The sequence below is a fragment of the Jaculus jaculus genome, chromosome 10, assembly GCF_020740685.1.
Source record: "Jaculus jaculus isolate mJacJac1 chromosome 10, mJacJac1.mat.Y.cur, whole genome shotgun sequence".
Classification (NCBI taxonomy): domain Eukaryota; kingdom Metazoa; phylum Chordata; class Mammalia; order Rodentia; family Dipodidae; genus Jaculus; species Jaculus jaculus.
Genome location: NC_059111.1, coordinates 72,815,160 through 72,832,052, shown reverse-complemented (window position 1 = coordinate 72,832,052; position 16,893 = coordinate 72,815,160). Strand labels below are relative to the sequence as shown.

Genomic DNA, 16,893 nt, shown 5'->3' with positions numbered 1-16,893 from the left:
GCTCTAGTCCAGGCTGACCCGGAATCCACAAAGTAATGTCATGGTGGCTTCAAATTCACAGTGATTCTGCTGCATCTACCTCTGAAGTGCTGGGATTAAAGGTGTGCAACACCACACCTGACATAAAAGTCACTTTGTTGTGATTGGGACACGGTCTGTCTTTACCATTGTACCTAGTTCTGGCTTGATCATCCCACTTTGTAGAAAGAATTATCACTCGAACCGTTATAGCTATCAGGACTTTGCGGGCTACACTGCTCACCGGCGTCCCTTGTCCCCTCAGGGACAGGGCTGCTGAGCATAGTCCCAAGTGTCCAGGGAATGGATAAGAGAACTCAAGGACTAGGCATGCAGAGAAACTCTGGGAGAATGGAGGATTCATCTGAAGTCATTAAAAAAAAAAAAAATGCAACCAGTTGTTTGGCAGAATGGCCATGCTTCTGCCCACCACTGAATGATTTGGAATCTTTCCCCAGAGCAACCAGGAGGCCCTTGCGATCCTGTGATGTAGAGTCCCGTTGACTGGGTCGTCATTGGACATTTGAGAGAGCTCTAGGATGCATCTGCACATACATGGTGACAGACATGACTAGTGTCTACAGGTAGTCCCTTGTACTCCTGAAACCCTGTCATAGAGCGAAGGCAGCTACTGTGATAGCCAGACTCCCTGCTCCCATGACTGACCAGCGAGCCCCCAGATGATAGGAACATCTGGGAAGCAGGTTCACCTGTAGGAGCAAATAGCATCCTTAATTACACAAGTGCGATTGGCTCTGCAACAGTTGGTAACGCTCGATGTGTCACCCCAGCACTCAGTGGGATGGAGTTATCATGCCGCCAGGACTATGTAAAGAGTGTGAGGCCAGCCTGCGCTACTGAACAAGACCCTGTCACAATCAATAGGTAGAGCAGATAAATGCGTAAAATATATTAAGAAAATTAGATAAAATTGCAAGGGCAGCAAGACACAACGTGCCAAAGCTGCATCCCAGAGCTCCTGGTCGGATGTGGGAACTCAGGTGATACAGGAGGTGGTGAGATGGTGGGGACATCGGGCCTGCGTCCCCAGGGACAGACTGGGCGTGGCCTTTCAGAGCGCCAGGCTTGGGAGGAGGAGTCTGGGGCGGGCGCGTGGGACCAAAGGCTCCCCGAGCTCTCCGGAAAAGGACCTTGGGGACGAGGACACACAGCTTAGAAAGAGACAGCGTAGAGCTGGGCAGCCCGAGGCCTCGGGTCTCCTGTACGGGCCAGCTGGGATCTGAAGACGGCCTGGGCCGTCCCAGCAGCCCAGCGATGCCTGGCGGAGCCTGGGCGCTGGCGACCGCGCTGATGCTCCTGGTGCCCGTGGAAGGTCGGCGAGGTAGGCGGCGCGCGCGCGGGTGGCAGGGGCGCCGTGTGGACCAGGGCGTGGGCACCGCTCCTCCCAGAACCCGGGGACCCTGGGCATCGCCCCCCCCGACCCCCCCCCCCCACTAGTGGTTCCTTCCTCGTGGTCCTTGGCTCTGCCGGCGGCTGTCTGGGAGCGGTCACTTCGCAGCCTGCTGCCCGCCCTCGCCCCGGTTCCCTTTTGTTTCCCGCTACTCTTTTGATGTTTACGTGTCTTGTGAAGCGCTGCCCGCGCCCTCTGCCAGTCTGCGGGGACCCTCCAGGCTAGATCGTCCACGTGAGTTAGGCGAGCTCGGTTCCAAACTGCTGGTCACCACTCCCCACCCCAACCCGGAGGTCATTAATTCGTGAACATGGCATTCCCCCGCCTCCCGCCCCGAGTCCACCTGAGCGAGGCTTTGGGTAGGCTAGTTTTCATCGTGTCTGTCAGTCAGCTTTCCTACCGCCCAGGAGAGCTTTCGGGAAAGCCCTGCGCTCCGTTGTCAACAGTTTAAAGTAGTGAAGTTAATCACTCAGAGCCGCGCTCCCCAGCCGTGCGGCTGGGCCTTGTTTCCACACTTAGGGATGGCAAATGAAAGGTGTCTTCTGTTTTCTAATGCTTGCGAGAAGTTAAAAAAAAAAAGAACGAAAGAAGTCACGTGTACATCCGTGCCTGTTGAGGTATGTCTTCTGATCCCCTTGTTAATCGCTCTAAGTTTTACTAATATAAGTTTTGTGTGAAGGGGGCGACATTTCTCAACGACTGCTAAGACTAACTTTATACCTGTTACCCAGTCAAGATCTCCCTCTAGAATTTTAGAATTTCATGTATAGTAACAAATATTAAATATACATTCATTATAATTAGTTATAATGAGCATTTCCAAAATGTTCAACATATAGGGATTGTATAAAAGAGATATTAATATGTTTATTATCTCTATGTGATAGCTTTGCAATCTCTCTAGAGAAGTCAAGCATAGTGTTATATCAAGTCTCAAGCGACTATCATGCCAACGTGGATAATCTATGTTTGAAGAGTTGAAGTAGAAGAGAATAGAAATTTTGTTTAGTGAGATTTGATTTTTAGTTTCATTAGGACAGTGTACAGGCCATACAAATCATTTACTCAAACTGTATAATCCTGTGGTTTTGATTCACAACCATTACCATAACTAATTTGAGGACTTCTCACCTTTAGCTGTTAAACTCCTCCATTCCCCGCTAACCCTCACTGCCTTCCCAGCCATAAGCAATTACTATTCGCTTTGTCTCTGTGGCTTTGCCTCTTCTGGGTATTTTACATAAATGAAATAAATGAAGCACAGTAGATGGCTTTTTTTTTTTTGAATACTGCCTAATGTTTTCAAGATTCCCCAGTGTTGTATGTATCAGTACTTCATTTATTTTAAGGTGGAAAATATTCCCTACTAACGCTAAGCCACAATTTTTAAAATGTTTTGTTTAATTGAGAGAGAGAGAAACGAGAGAGAGAGAGAGAGAGAGAGAGAGAAAGAGAGAGAGAGAGAGAGAGAGAGGGAGAGAATGGGCATGCCAGGGCCTCCAGCCACTGCAAACAAACTCCAGATGCATGTGCCACCTTGTGGATCTGGCTTACGTGGGTACTGGAGAATTGAACCTGGGTCTGTAAGCTTCATAGGCAAGTGCCTTAACCACTAAGACATCTCTCCAGTCCTAAGACACAGTTTTGCATGTATTTCTTGGTTGATGAGTATGTGTGTGGTTTCTGCCTTTTTCTGTTTATAAATAAGGTTGCTCTAGATATCTGTGTACACATGTGTGGACACATGTTTTTATTTCTCCTAGTCATATATGCCCAAGAGGGGAATTATGGAGTCATAGGCTGATTATGATTATTAACTATTTAAAAAGAGCAAAAGTATTTTGCAAAATGGCTGTACTGTTTTACAAAGAATATGTAGGCTTCATTTCATTCATATATCTGTCAAGGCTTAGGGTTATCTGACATCTTGACTGGAACCCACCTAGTGGGTGTCAAGTGGTATATTTCACTGTGGCTTGCAATTCCATGATGGTTAATGATGCCAGGGGATATTCTCCTGTGCATATTGAACATCCTCATTGGCTCTTTGTTGAGATGCCTATTCAGACTACTTTAAATAAATGATTTATTGACTTTTGTACAGTTGTATGATTTTTATATTTTTGATTCAATTATTTTATCAGATATGTAATTTACAATTTGTTTGTTTTTTCTATTTTATGGTTTGGGTTGTCTTTGTAACTTTGAAGCACATATATTTTTAATTTTTCTTTCTTCTCTTTTTTCTTTTCCTCTTCTTTCCTGAGATAGGATCTCACTATGCAACTCAACCTTCCCTGTATCTCTGCATCTTCCGGTTCTAGCATCTGAGCTGGGTTACTGGCATGCACCACTATACTAGGTTAAAGTTTTTAATTTGGATGAAGTTCACTCTTGATTAATGTAATATCTTAATATGTTTGTCTACTACTGCTGAATCTTAAGTAATTGTAGTCTAGCTACTATATTAAACCATAAAACATCTGATAAGTTACAAATGTTACCAGGAAGCCAGTTTCATATTCTACCACTATGAAAATATTAAATAACAATTGTTATATAAATAATAGGTTATAAATAACCTGACACATGCTGTGAAATTATTCAAAGTCCAAGTATTGCAAATTATTTGTATGCTATTTGTTTATCTTAAAACATATCAGAAAAGAGGGAATAAGTAGAAATGAAAATTTTGTCTGAACTTTTGTTTTCATGGAAGAAGTTATATTGGAGGTTTGCTAGGAAGCTCTGCATATCGTCCCATGGTTGATGAAAGAAGATGGCTTAAAGAGTTATTCCTTCAGTACTTGAGCTCAGTCCCTAGATCCTCACATGAGAGCCAAGACCCATCATTAAACTCACTCTTCAGTTAACCATATCATACACTTGAGAGCTAAGATTTGAATAAGAATTTGAGAAGTGTCACCCTATTCCTAATAATATCTTAAACCTTCTATATTTTATTTATTTGCATGTGCTTGTGTATGTGTGTCAGCACACCAAGGCCTCTTGCCACTGCAAACAAATGGCAAATACTTGTATTACTTGTTGCATCTGACTCCTGTGGGTGGCTTGGGAACTGAACCCAAGTTGGCAAAGTTTAAAAGCAAGTGAGTACAACAAGTAACTTTTAGGAAAAAAAAAGATGAAATAATGGACAACAAAATATGAGCTGCTATTAATTATATGAATAAATAATTTTGCTCTAGAATAAATATTGGATAAAAAAATTTAGTAAATAAGGATTCCAAATTAAATATTATGTTCTTTTCTACTAATGATGAAATCACACAGTAATGTTCACAGTCTGATTTATCTTTCAGTTTCAGATTAGGGAATAATCACTCAAATTAAAAAAATAATATGAAATTTGAGTATTATAAAGGCATTGAACAAAGTTAACAACTTTTCCCTAAGACAAAATTATCTTACGTGGGCCTGGAGAGCTGTCATGGTGATTAAGGTCCTTGACTGCAAAGCCAAAGGACCCAGATTCAATTCCCCAGGACCCATGTAAACCAGATGAACAAGGTGGCACATGTATCTGGAGTTCTTTTGCAGCAATTGGAGGCCGTGGCATGCTCATTCCCTCTTTCTCTATCTCTATCTTTCTCTCTCAAATAAATAAAATTTTAAAAATTCTATTACAGAAGATAGTTGGGTAAAAACATTTCAGTAATTCCCACTAATCCCATTAGCAAAATATTTCTTTGATTTCTAACCATGTATAGTGTTCTTATATGGCAGGATGTTAGAATTATTGGGTTTTTTTTTTTTTTTTTGCTTTTTTTCCCTTTCAATGTTTTTGTTTACTTACTTGCAAGGAGAGAGCAAGAGAGGAAGTGCAAGAGACGGAAAGAGAGAGAGAGTAGGAGAGAGAGAGAGTGGGAGGGAGTGTGCATTCATGTGCACCAGGGCCTCCAACCACTGCAAACAGACTCCAGATACATGCGCCACGTTGTGCATATGGCTTTACGTGGGTACTGGGGAACTGAACCCCTGTTAGCTTTTGCAGGCAAGTGCCTTAAGCACTGAGCAATCTCTCCAGTCTTAGAATTGTTTTAAAATTAGATGAAATAATATTTTATAAAATATTTACCTCATGTTTGTAGATTGAATTTGCAAAGTCATTAGAATTTGGGATACGTTCTTGACAGGAAATTTTCATCTATGAAGGAGTAAGAGCATAAAGAAAGAGTTGCCCTTTGTGGTGATTTCTGAAATCTTTTAGTATATGCAGGAAACAGGTATAAAAGCACTTTACAAATTGTAAAAGTTAGTTCAGTGTGTTGAATTTTATTATCTGGAAGATATAAAACTTCATTGCCTGCCTTGGGAAAAGTGCTCCAAAAGGATCAAGAGTGATATTTTAGTTTTTTCATTTATTATTATTTCTTTATTTTTAGATAGGTTGTAGTTTTATATTCCCTCTATTCTGGTCCCACTTTCCCTGAGGGCTTTTCTCAATGGGGTTGTTGGTGTTCACTGTTGAGTAGTTAAGGACTCAATTAGTCTCTGTGTCTCAGAATATTTCTATCCATCCTGTGGTTCTTACAATCTTCCCATCCCCTCTTTTGCAATGGTCTGTGAAACTTGACAGCTCCTAACAGTCTGGCTTATTGTTTTCTGTAGCCTCTGGGTTTCTGAGGTGATGTGTTTGACCACATGTCTTTCTCCATTTCCCTGGAGCTGGTTGTCAGGCTAGTAGTGGGAGCAAAACTTGTGTCACTGATTCCTCTGCAATTTCTTATAGGTCTCAGCAGGCGTGATGATGTGACACATCTTACGATAGGCAGTTGGCTATCTTTTCTTGTCATATTGATGGGTCATGGATCTCCTCTTTAAAATAAAGCAGATTCTCCAACCAAGAATGAGAGCACTTTGGATTATAGGGGATATGCATAGTTATTTGAGAAAGTTTTTGGTTTGTATGTCCACTCTTCTTGATCAGGGAGCAATGGGGGCTTCTCTTGGAGTCTGTGAGTTTCCTGACCATGGGATCCTGACTTGGCTTCCTGTAACAGATCTGAGTTCTTTCTCTTTGAGCAGGCCTCATGTCCAGTTGGGCAACAGGAGAACAGTTGATTACCACAAGGCTGTTCATATTACATGAAAATGTTCTTAAAATTCCAGTACAAGAACATACACTGATGTGTTTATTTATTTATTTATTTTTCTGAAAAATGCAAACTAAGTTGCCTTTGACTTTCTAAAAGTTCCTGACAATTTGGTGTATTTGTGAGTTTATTTACTTGATTTTTGTTTCAGAAACCAATTCTAAATGAAGACCTAACTATGGCAATGAAAAAACACAAGACTTAAATAAAGATGTTCATCTGTCCATATAGCTCAAGAGTGCTCTCCTGGAGGCCACAAGTTCCTTCGGAGTCCTTATAGAAGTATTCACTTTGACTCAACCCAGCTGCTCCAGAACTCAGCTGCTCCGGACCTGATATGTGACCATTCTCTCACTTTGGCATGGTACCGATTTCTCATCTTTGACAGACCTGCTGAGATGCCAACTAAATGTGTCGAGGTACTTTTGAGAACTGTATGGAGGTTTTCCTCATGAACTTTTTCACATAAGGATTGAATCTTCTTACAACTAATATAATTCCCAAACTGCAATATTAGCTTAACTGTGTGTTAGATCCAGTTAATTTGAAGTATTCCAAATCCCTACTTATTGATGATGACAGTGGCAATAGTGCTATGCTTCATGCAGTCCACAGTATTTCTAGGAACAGTGTCTTACGTGATTTTCACATCTTTAGAAAACAATCTATTGGAAATCAATATCACCTTCAAACTGTGAAGGACACATGCATTCCTGCACACACCTCTCCTACTCTCCTCATGCAGGTCAAAAATCCCAGTTTTGCCTACAGGCATTCCCCAAGGCTCACTCAGTTGCACTGGTAGCCTGCCAACAGGAAATGCTGTAGAATTTTCACTTCCGTGCTTGACTGTTGGTACTGGACCTGCCTTCCTTAGCTGCAGATCTGATAGCTCAGAACTCACAAGTGAATTATCTCCTATTTATTCACTAAGAAGAATTAAGCCTGGCGAAATTTCTAAGTATTCCTCAGCCTCAACCTATAAGAAGTACAAATGCTATAAATTTATTACTTTGGAGGCATATGGCTTGAGGACAATGAGTCTTCCTCCTCAAACACAGGTTATACAACCAGTAGGCCTTCCTTTTTGTACTTATGAACAAATAAGCATGAGGATGTCTTTTTATTTCTATGAGAAAAAGTGTCATGTAGCAAAGGCTGGTCTTGAAAGTAGCCAAGGATGACCTCATACTTCTAATCCTCCTGTCTGCACCTTATGAATGCCTAGATTACAGCTATGACCACTATGTTGCTTTATGTGAGGCTGTGGATCAAGCCCAGGGCTCTATGCATGCGAGGCAAGCATTTTACCAACTGAGCTACGCCCCAAGCCAAAGCAGATTTAATTTATGGGATTTTGAACTTTTATAAATAGAATCACATCAAAAATATTTTATGCAACTTTTCACACATCTCACTCTTTTGAACACACCATTTGATGCTTAAGACTTATTTAGTGAACTCTCTTTAGTAACTTCATTTACATGGGGATCTTTGACAAGTGCACATCCTTACAGAATGTCTTGAAGGATAGAAATAAGGAAAATAAATACAAAGTGTGACCTCTTGAGTATTCATTCATTGGTTAGCATACATTCTTTAAAAGATCCTCCTTGAGTTTCTAAGAACAAGTTATCTAAATCATGATTTTCAAATTTAGGTTCCCCAATCAGCAGATGTTAGTGACATGATATAGACATCACCTGTACTTATGACACTTTTGACCAGCCTTTCAGTTCAACTCCTGTTATGGCTACCAAAGTTCTGCCACATGATAGAAGGAATAAGACAGTCTACAATTATGAAAATACTAATTCTATTACTTTAATACCCCTTGTTATGGGATCAAAATGAGAGGAAGTGTTAGAACCCGACAGTTACTTTGCCCACTCATTAATTCATTGCATTGTATATGTTGCAGACACACAGCCTCACAGTGAGGGTTTGTGGTAGCCAGTGGTACTTCATGAAAAGATGCAAGTGCAGACAATGGGATTGATCTGCATAATTGAAATCACTACATTTGGGAGTAGTATAATATGCCATGTCACCCATAGCATGTGTCCGTTGCCTGCATACATCTCAGTGGAATGGTTTCCCAGAACCATCCAGACATAAGTGATGTTTGGTTATGATTTGAAGCTAGTTCCCATACTATAACAGTCAAGGAATGCATTCAAAGCTGGGCATGGTGTCACACGATTTTAATACAGCACTACTGAGTTAGAGATAGTAGGATCACTGTGAGGTTGAGGCCAGTCTAAGATTACAGAGTGAGTTCCAGGTCAGCCTGGGCTAAAACGACAGAGAGAGAGAGAGAGAGAGAGAGAGAGAGAGAGAGAGGGAGGGAGGGAGGGGGTGGGAGGGAGGAAAGAATGCACCCAATGGATGATCTTCACTCTTGATTATAGTCTGTGCAGTCATATGCTATATAAGTTCTAAAGCTAATAATTTGTAGTTCAGAAAGATTTTATTAGAGCTTAGATCTTTAGGAGGGAGAACTTTAAGAGAAGGAGAGCTTACAGGAAGGAAGAAAGACATAGCTCTTGGCCAGAGAACTGAGAGGGGGTTTGAGAAGCCCAGAACTTAAGATAAGGAAGAGGTTATGTCCAAGAGAGGGGCCATGACTATGATCCCAGAAATGGAAAAGCTCAGAAATTAAGAGAAGGAAGGAAAAAACAATATAGACAGCTCCTGTCCATGAGAAGGCAAGAGTGGGGTAAATACCCAAAGCTAATTTTTTTAAACTTAGCAAACATAAAGCTATTGCCATACTTGGCATGAGATTATATGATAGAGAACTATGTCTTAGGAAAATATTTGTTTTTATTATTACCATTTCTATTTTGTGAATTGTTTAGATTCAAGAATTATGTTTTTAAAACAGTAATGAAAAATGTCAGAAAAGATTCAAACTTGATTAATATTTAATTTTAGCTCATGACACTTTAAGTTTTAGTCTTACTTTTTATTTGCTTTTTTTATTTTCCATGACATTTTAAAACATTTTCTGTTTGAAAGAAAATAAAAATAGTCCACATTAAAGAGTAAAGTTTGAGAAAAAATTAAGGCAGTTTTACTACCTTCCTAAAAGTTTCTGTTCATCTCCCTTTGGCCAAGTTATTTACAATTGATCCTAGATCTTCACAGAAATACAAAGATTAAATGTGTTCTTTTCTTGAAGATCAGCTACACATGGCCATCCTGTGGTCAATGCAGAAGTGTTTTGTCCACATGCTCTTCACATGCAAGTGGATAGTCAGTAAAAATTTCATTTTGCCTACAGGATAAAATAGCATTTCAGCCATCACTATGTAGATGCACATTTTATACATGTAGTTTCATGTACATCTCAGTCAAGGGCTTTGGGCAGTCACTACTGTCTCCTTATACCAAAGAAAAGATACAAGTGCCTTGTCCAAGGTCATATGTTTAATAAGTGACTGAAATCTTTCCAAATCATATGTAGTTTCTTAACATTTGTCCTGGCTTGGTTTTCTATTTAATTGTATTTTACACCTGGAAATGGTTTGGATAGTAGTCTTCCAATGAGGTTTTAAACTGTACTTTTCCATATTGCTAAATACTTGTCTCATGCTTGTCTTTTAAATAACTTCTGTCATTATTTTGTTGCATTTTTACTCTGTACTACTTCATACCATATACTATTTCTAGCATTTTTCAAGAAATTTTCAACATCAGTTGGTCTTTGTACAATATGCTAAGATGTTTTCAAGTTGACGTATCTGCTATCTTAGTAAGTTATCTGAAACTGAAGTTTTATTTAGAATACAAATGTAGCAACTAGAATAATTCACACTGAATAAGATTGTATTCATTAGTGTTGATTAATCATTATAAATTAATATTATGTTAATTTTGTATTCTTTATCATTATTTTCATATTATACATATTTATATATATTAAATACACACAAGGTATTTGATTTTGAATATGATTAATAATTTGATATTTTATAGTTTAATTAACAAATGAACAATTAGTCTATCTGTAAAAATGTAAGTTGCAATTTGCACTTTTGTTTTCTCTGATTCAAAAGATGAACCACTGTGGAACTCAGGCTCCCATCTGGCTGTCTCTGAGAGATTCAGAAACACTGCCTCTTCCTGGAGAGATCAAGAAACTGACAGCTTGTGCCACTTGGCAGTTCTTGTTTAGCAGTCAGAAAGACTGCTGCCTCTTTCAAATCCCAGTGTCTGTGAGAAACTGTGGGGATTTTTTTGTGTACTTACTGCAACCCACTCAGGGCTGCATGGGCTACTGTGCCGAAGGTAAGTAATATTAGTGCACACTGAAATTGCTGATCATGAAACTATGCATGGATATGTTTGTGCTACTCTCAGGATAGGTTGTATTGAGCAAATGCAAATCTCAACTAGAGACTTGGTCTACCATTATTGAGACCTGGTCTACCACTATTGCTAAACTAAACCTAAGTTTCTGGTCTAAGTTGTTCAGGTTTGTTTGAGATGCCTTGCCAAGATCTTAGAATGCTCACAAATCTGAGCTGATGGGAGTGCACCAAAGCAGACTACTTACCATTTCCCCACCATGCATAGTGATTATGTTAACTTTTCCCCTCTTTAATTAAGATATGAAAGATGATAAGCAAAGCTTATAAAAATCCAGATTTTATATTAAATTACCTTTCATCCACCTATTTATATAGTGCAAGGAATTTTTTTGTACCCCTATATTATTTACTGTGATGAACAAGGTATATGTGATCTCTCTCCATCTCTCTCCCTCTCCCCCTTTCTTTCTCCCTCCCTCCCTCCCTCCCTCCCTCCCTCCCTCCCTCCCTCCCTCCCCCCCCCCCCCCTCTCTCTCTCTCTCTCTCTCTCTCTCTCTCTCTCTCTCTATATATATATATATATATATATATATATATGTATGTATACATACATACATATATGGACATATATATCAAATAAGGCATAAACATAAGCTAGATATCACAATCAAAGAACAAATTACATAACTATGTGTTCCTAATACGTTAGCACATTAAAGGGAAGGAGGTACAGTTTCCTTAAAGAAGAATTTCAAATGATAAATGCGCTTCAGTAATAATTTCTTGCCTAGCATACACATGCACTTAGGTTCATCTTCCAATAACACAGAAAAATTCAAGCCATAATTGCACCTCCTATTTCACTTAGATTATGACAGTTAATTCTCTATATTGTGATTGTTGTCTCCACTTAAGGACTTGCTTGAAAACAATAGTGTATGGAAAAGAAAGAAAGTGATTTTTATGGTAGAGAGACCTAGCAAGAATACATTTGAGTGTCCAGAGGATGCACATGCAGAAAAGAAGCAAGACCCAAGGAGGTAAAACATTCCTTGCCTCTCAGTCAAGGCCCAGGCAAAAACAAAGAGGAAGTAGGGAGACGATCAAGAGTGTTGCTTCCATGGTGAGCCTGACAATCAGCACCAGGGTAATGGAGACATACACTGAGGATACTCAGCATATAACAAAGCAGAGATCCAGAGGCTCCCATGAGCTCATCACTGAAGTAGACTTAAAACACTCCCACCATGGCTAAGGAAATTTTGTGGAAAAGGGGGTAGAAAGATTGTAAGAGCCAAAGGTTGTGATGTCATGTCCAGAGGCATTGCCTCCTGGCAGTAACTGACTGCTGCTTACACAACACTATGACTACTGCATTGTGATTACCTGGAACTGATACTGGAACAGAAAATGTTATCAGTGGAGAAAGAGGGTTTGGTTTATGCAATAGTGTAATTCTCAAATCAGTTTCCTAGTTTCAACATATGTATCATTGTTAACGTTTGCAAAAGATGGGTCAGGATATAAATGGGAATGCGCTATGTTAAATTATTTAAACTTTTGCTGCGGTTCTAAAATTATTTTAAACTTAAATGTTTATCACAAAGCAAAATTACAATTGCTTTGGAAATTAATGTATTGTAAGTTAAAGAAAACTGGTCAGAATGAGCTAGGTTAGGGATGCTGTCTTTGGAAGGCAGCTTCAGAGGTTATGCATTTCAACTGACATCTGGATGAAGTTATAAAAAGGTAGTCATAAAAACAGTATTCACCAAAGAAAGAATATCATAATGTTGTACACTTGGATAGATATAAAGATGGCCGTTCAAGACATGAGTTCAGACAAGCAAGAGAATGACAGAACCACAGAGTCTTCAGTTTATGGCAAAAAGTCATATTGGGTCATAAGTATAGCACAAAGTCTTAGAGGATTCTTAAATAGGTGAATAATAGACTCTAGAGAGTGTATTTTGAAGGCCATTCTTCCCACAAAGGTACTAGTAGGCTGTTGCATTCATTCCACAGAGAAGTACAGGTCGCTTGCAGAGGACAGTGGTGGGAATGGTTCAAACTAAGGGCAAAAAAAGAGGATATTGAACTTAGGTATCATTTTCAGACATGATGTACACAAATAATTTCACATATATGTATTGCTGGAGTTGTATTTATCTTCCAACCAGTAAGGCATGCCCTTAATATACTTAGGGAACAAGATAAATGCACAGGTTGCCTTCATGCCACAGAAGATTCATGTATTTACTAATTGCAGCTAATGGTATGACTAAAAGGACCAAAATTTGTTGGGAAAGAAAATAAAGGAAGTAGGGGGAGAGTGTAGTTTGTAGTCAGAAGCTGACCAAGAAAGCCTCTGTGGATGAAATGGCATTGACACTGAGAGGTGCAGAGGCTGTGCACAGAGCAGGAGGACTACAGTGACAGGAGCGGGTGACTTTATGGGGACAAGTGTGGTATACTCACAATGATGGCAGAAACCTTGGATATCTGTGAGCATGATGTGTAGGTATGCAATGTCTAACCACTTAGAGAGTTCTGCATTTTGTTCCCTGTCAAACTGGATTGAAAATACATAATCCAACTATAAGTTATAAAAGCAAAACTCACTTCAAATAGAGATGAAAATGAGGTCAAAGTCAAAAGGAGAAAAGATGTACCTATGTCACGTCACAGTAATCAAAAGAAAGTAAATCTAGAACGGCTATATTACTGTTGAACAGTGGTGGTCAGAGTTCAAATCTATCATGAGGATAAACAAGGGTTGTTGCCTGACTATAAAATAATCAATTCAACCAGAGGACACAGCTGTTCTAAATGATTGTGCATCTAAAAACAGTTTCAAACATGTGACAGAAACATGGTAGATTTTATATGCAAAAAGAAATAGATAAGTCTGCAATTCATACTGTAGATCATTGTCAACAACTGGACATATAAAAGCAATATCAGCAAAACTGAAAGAAATGAGAGCAGCTTTATCAACCAACTCTATCTGAATAGTATTTAAAGATTACTGCACACCAGAAGAATAGAATAATCACTCTTTGTAAGACATACCACATTCTAAGTCCTCAAGAGAAATTTAGACTATTGAGAAAAGTTCGAGTTAAATTTAAAGTAAAGCTTATTAATCATTATATTGGAAAATAGATACCTATATAGTAAGAAACTAAAAGCTGACTCACAAATGAGGCTCAGAATAAGTAGATGAAAATGATCAGAACAAAACCACCAAAGTATAATGCATATGAACATCAGAGAAAGTCCAGTAAAATCAAAAACTAGTTCATTGAGAAAGTCAGCAAAATTAATAATTGTTTATCCAATTTTGAATCAATAATAAAAATCCACATCAGATCCATCAATACAGCTCAGTGATAGAGATGTGCATCATGGGCTCAAAGCCCTGGGTTCACTCTCCAGCAAAACACACACACAAACACACACACACACAGAATTAGGGAGACCAAAGAACAACATATTTTACATCAAAGAGGTGAAAAACAAAAGGCATTATTTTGAACAACTCTAGGGTGATACTTTGCTAACATGGAAGAACTTGATAAGTGTTTAAAAGATATAGACAAGAGGCTAGGAAAATGGCTTTCTGGGGAAAAAGAACTTTCTGTACAAGTATGAAGACTGGAATTCAAAACTTCAGAACTGATATCTATATCAGTTTGGTGTTGTGGCCCACCTGTAAAACCAGTACTTGGGAGGTGGAGACATGTTAACTAGACTAGCTGAATAGGTGAACTCTGTGTTCAAGTGAGAGAGCCAACCTCAACTAAGAAGGCAGAGAGTGAGAGTAAGATATTCAGTATCAACCAATGACATGTACATGCACGTTATATATACAAAAGTGCACCTGCATACACACACTCTGGAACATGCACACACACGTGCACCACACACATGTAAAGGCAAAATATGGAGACAATCATGGTTTCTTAAAAATAAACATATAATCTCTATGATCATATGTCTATTAAGGTTGTATTTCTAGTTAAAACTTATCTCAAAAAGAAAATTCATAGCCCAGAGGTTTTCAGTGGAAAATTTCCAAACATAAAAAGTGTAAATGATAACTGAAGATCAGGGACTACTTCTAACCTTTTGATACCAGTGTTATGCTAAAACCACAACCAGATATATATATCCAAGGAAAGGAAATTATGGAGCATTTAGAGTAAAAATATTTATGACCTTCTCAGCACTCAGGAGGGTGAGGTAGCAGGATCATGAGATCCAAGTCAGTCTGTACTACTTAATGAGATAGTGTACCCCCCCCCAAATAAATAAACTGAAATTAAGAAAATATTTCTAAAACACAAGATAAAAATTGGTATCTGTAAATAAATTAGAAAATTATGAATAAAACATGAAATCCTTGTTCACTTTTTTATTGTGAAAATAAAATTTGAAAACTTTTATTTAGGTAAATTCCACGAAGCCCAATCTTTGTGCTATGGTAGGAGTATATTTAGCTTCACATGAACATGTCAAATTGTCTTTAGCAGTGACTGTAACATGGATATTTTTGCCTGAAATAAGAGTTTCTGATACTTCACATCCTCAGCACTAGTCAGTTTCTTTAGTGTGTTCCATTATTTCACAGTGCAAACTCAGATTCAGAAATACACAAAGCCATGACTATTTCAAAATACTATTAGTTATCATCTCTATCTGATCTTATCTTAAAAGGGGAAAGTTGACTATGAAAAATGTCTGGAGAAATCTACTAAGACAGTATTAGTACATATTAAGACATATTTTTCCAAGGAATTGTCTACTGGGTTATATGTAGATTTATATGTTGGTGCCTGTTTGAATAAATATATAAACCTTAACTTTTGCAGCTATTTCTGGTGCAAAACTACATACTTGTGGCCCCAAAGAAATAGAAGTTGGAGGTGACTGTGTTGGTGTGTATTTTGTATTTTTAAGAAGGTATTTATAAACTTGTGACTTCAGCACTGTTTATGCTACGTGGCTCTAAATGTTACCTTACACTAATATTTGACAATTTGGTAAATAAATAGGTATAAGCAACCTGATTGTGCCTCTGAAATATTCCTCAAGTTAGCAGAACACAGAGTTAAACAAGTATGTCAATGTAGAATTGTCATACAAAAAAGTGTGATAATTTATTTCAGTGATCTTAAAAAAAAAGACCACAGGTCTTTATGGCTAACATCTGTTTCCACCAGTATTTCAAAGAGAAGTGTTCAAGGGAGTGTTCAAACACAACTGTTATAAAAGTTGTGTATAAGAATATAGAAAAATATTAAAAATTAATAAGCCAAGTGTATTGGGCCACATGTTTAATCCTATCAGTTGAGAGGCTGAAGCAAGAAGTTTGTAATTATTACAGGCCAGCTTGGGGTAAATAGGATGACCCTATATCAAAATAAACAATCAAAAAATTGGTCTTTTCATGGAACCTATAGCCAAATATAAGCCACTAAAATGAATGAGATAGATTCAACACAAATTTAATTAATAAATATTTTTATTAAAAATTAATAAAGGAGATAGAGAGATTGCTCAGTGGATAAGGCAGTTGCCTACAAAACCTAACAATCTGGGTATAATTCCCAAGTACCCATGTAAGCCAGATGTACAAAATAGTGCATGCCTCTGGAGTTTATTGTAGCAGCTGAAAGGCCTAGAATGACCAAACTCTCTCTCTTTTTTTTTCTCTGTATCTCCCTGCTTGCAAATAAAGAAAATATTTAAAATATTAATAAAGATTAGCAGTAATAAGATAAATTGGCGTACATCACATAATGTTCACGTACTGTCCAAAATGTTATACTTTTCTTTTTGACATATCTCAAAATATATCTCTCTGCATTGCTTTTCTATGAACTATCCCAATGCAAATCAATTTTCCAACCTTTTATAATATTCTTTAAACAAATCGTTATGATATCTCAGTTTAGTAGAACCTGTCATTTCTTATGACTAAAGTTCTTAAAAGACTAAAACATGATCCTTTAATAATAATATAAAT

At 38.2% G+C, this 16,893-nt stretch overlaps 1 protein-coding gene across 5 annotated transcripts in view; it reads left to right on the top strand.

The window, feature by feature from the left end:
* Nucleotides 1-1,234: 1,234 nt before the first annotated feature.
* Nucleotides 1,235-16,893, top strand: part of Vwde (von Willebrand factor D and EGF domains) — a 67,227-nt gene continuing 51,568 nt past the window's right edge. For all 5 annotated transcript variants that reach the window (XM_045161094.1, XM_045161092.1, XM_045161093.1 and 2 more), the window contains exons 1-4: nt 1,235-1,360; nt 6,778-6,965; nt 10,608-10,839; nt 15,737-15,802. In XM_045161094.1, the coding sequence (XP_045017029.1) occupies nt 1,294-1,360; nt 6,778-6,965; nt 10,608-10,839; nt 15,737-15,802 (553 nt within the window). In that variant the 5' untranslated portion in view covers nt 1,235-1,293. The remainder of the gene's footprint in view (nt 1,361-6,777; nt 6,966-10,607; nt 10,840-15,736; nt 15,803-16,893) is intronic.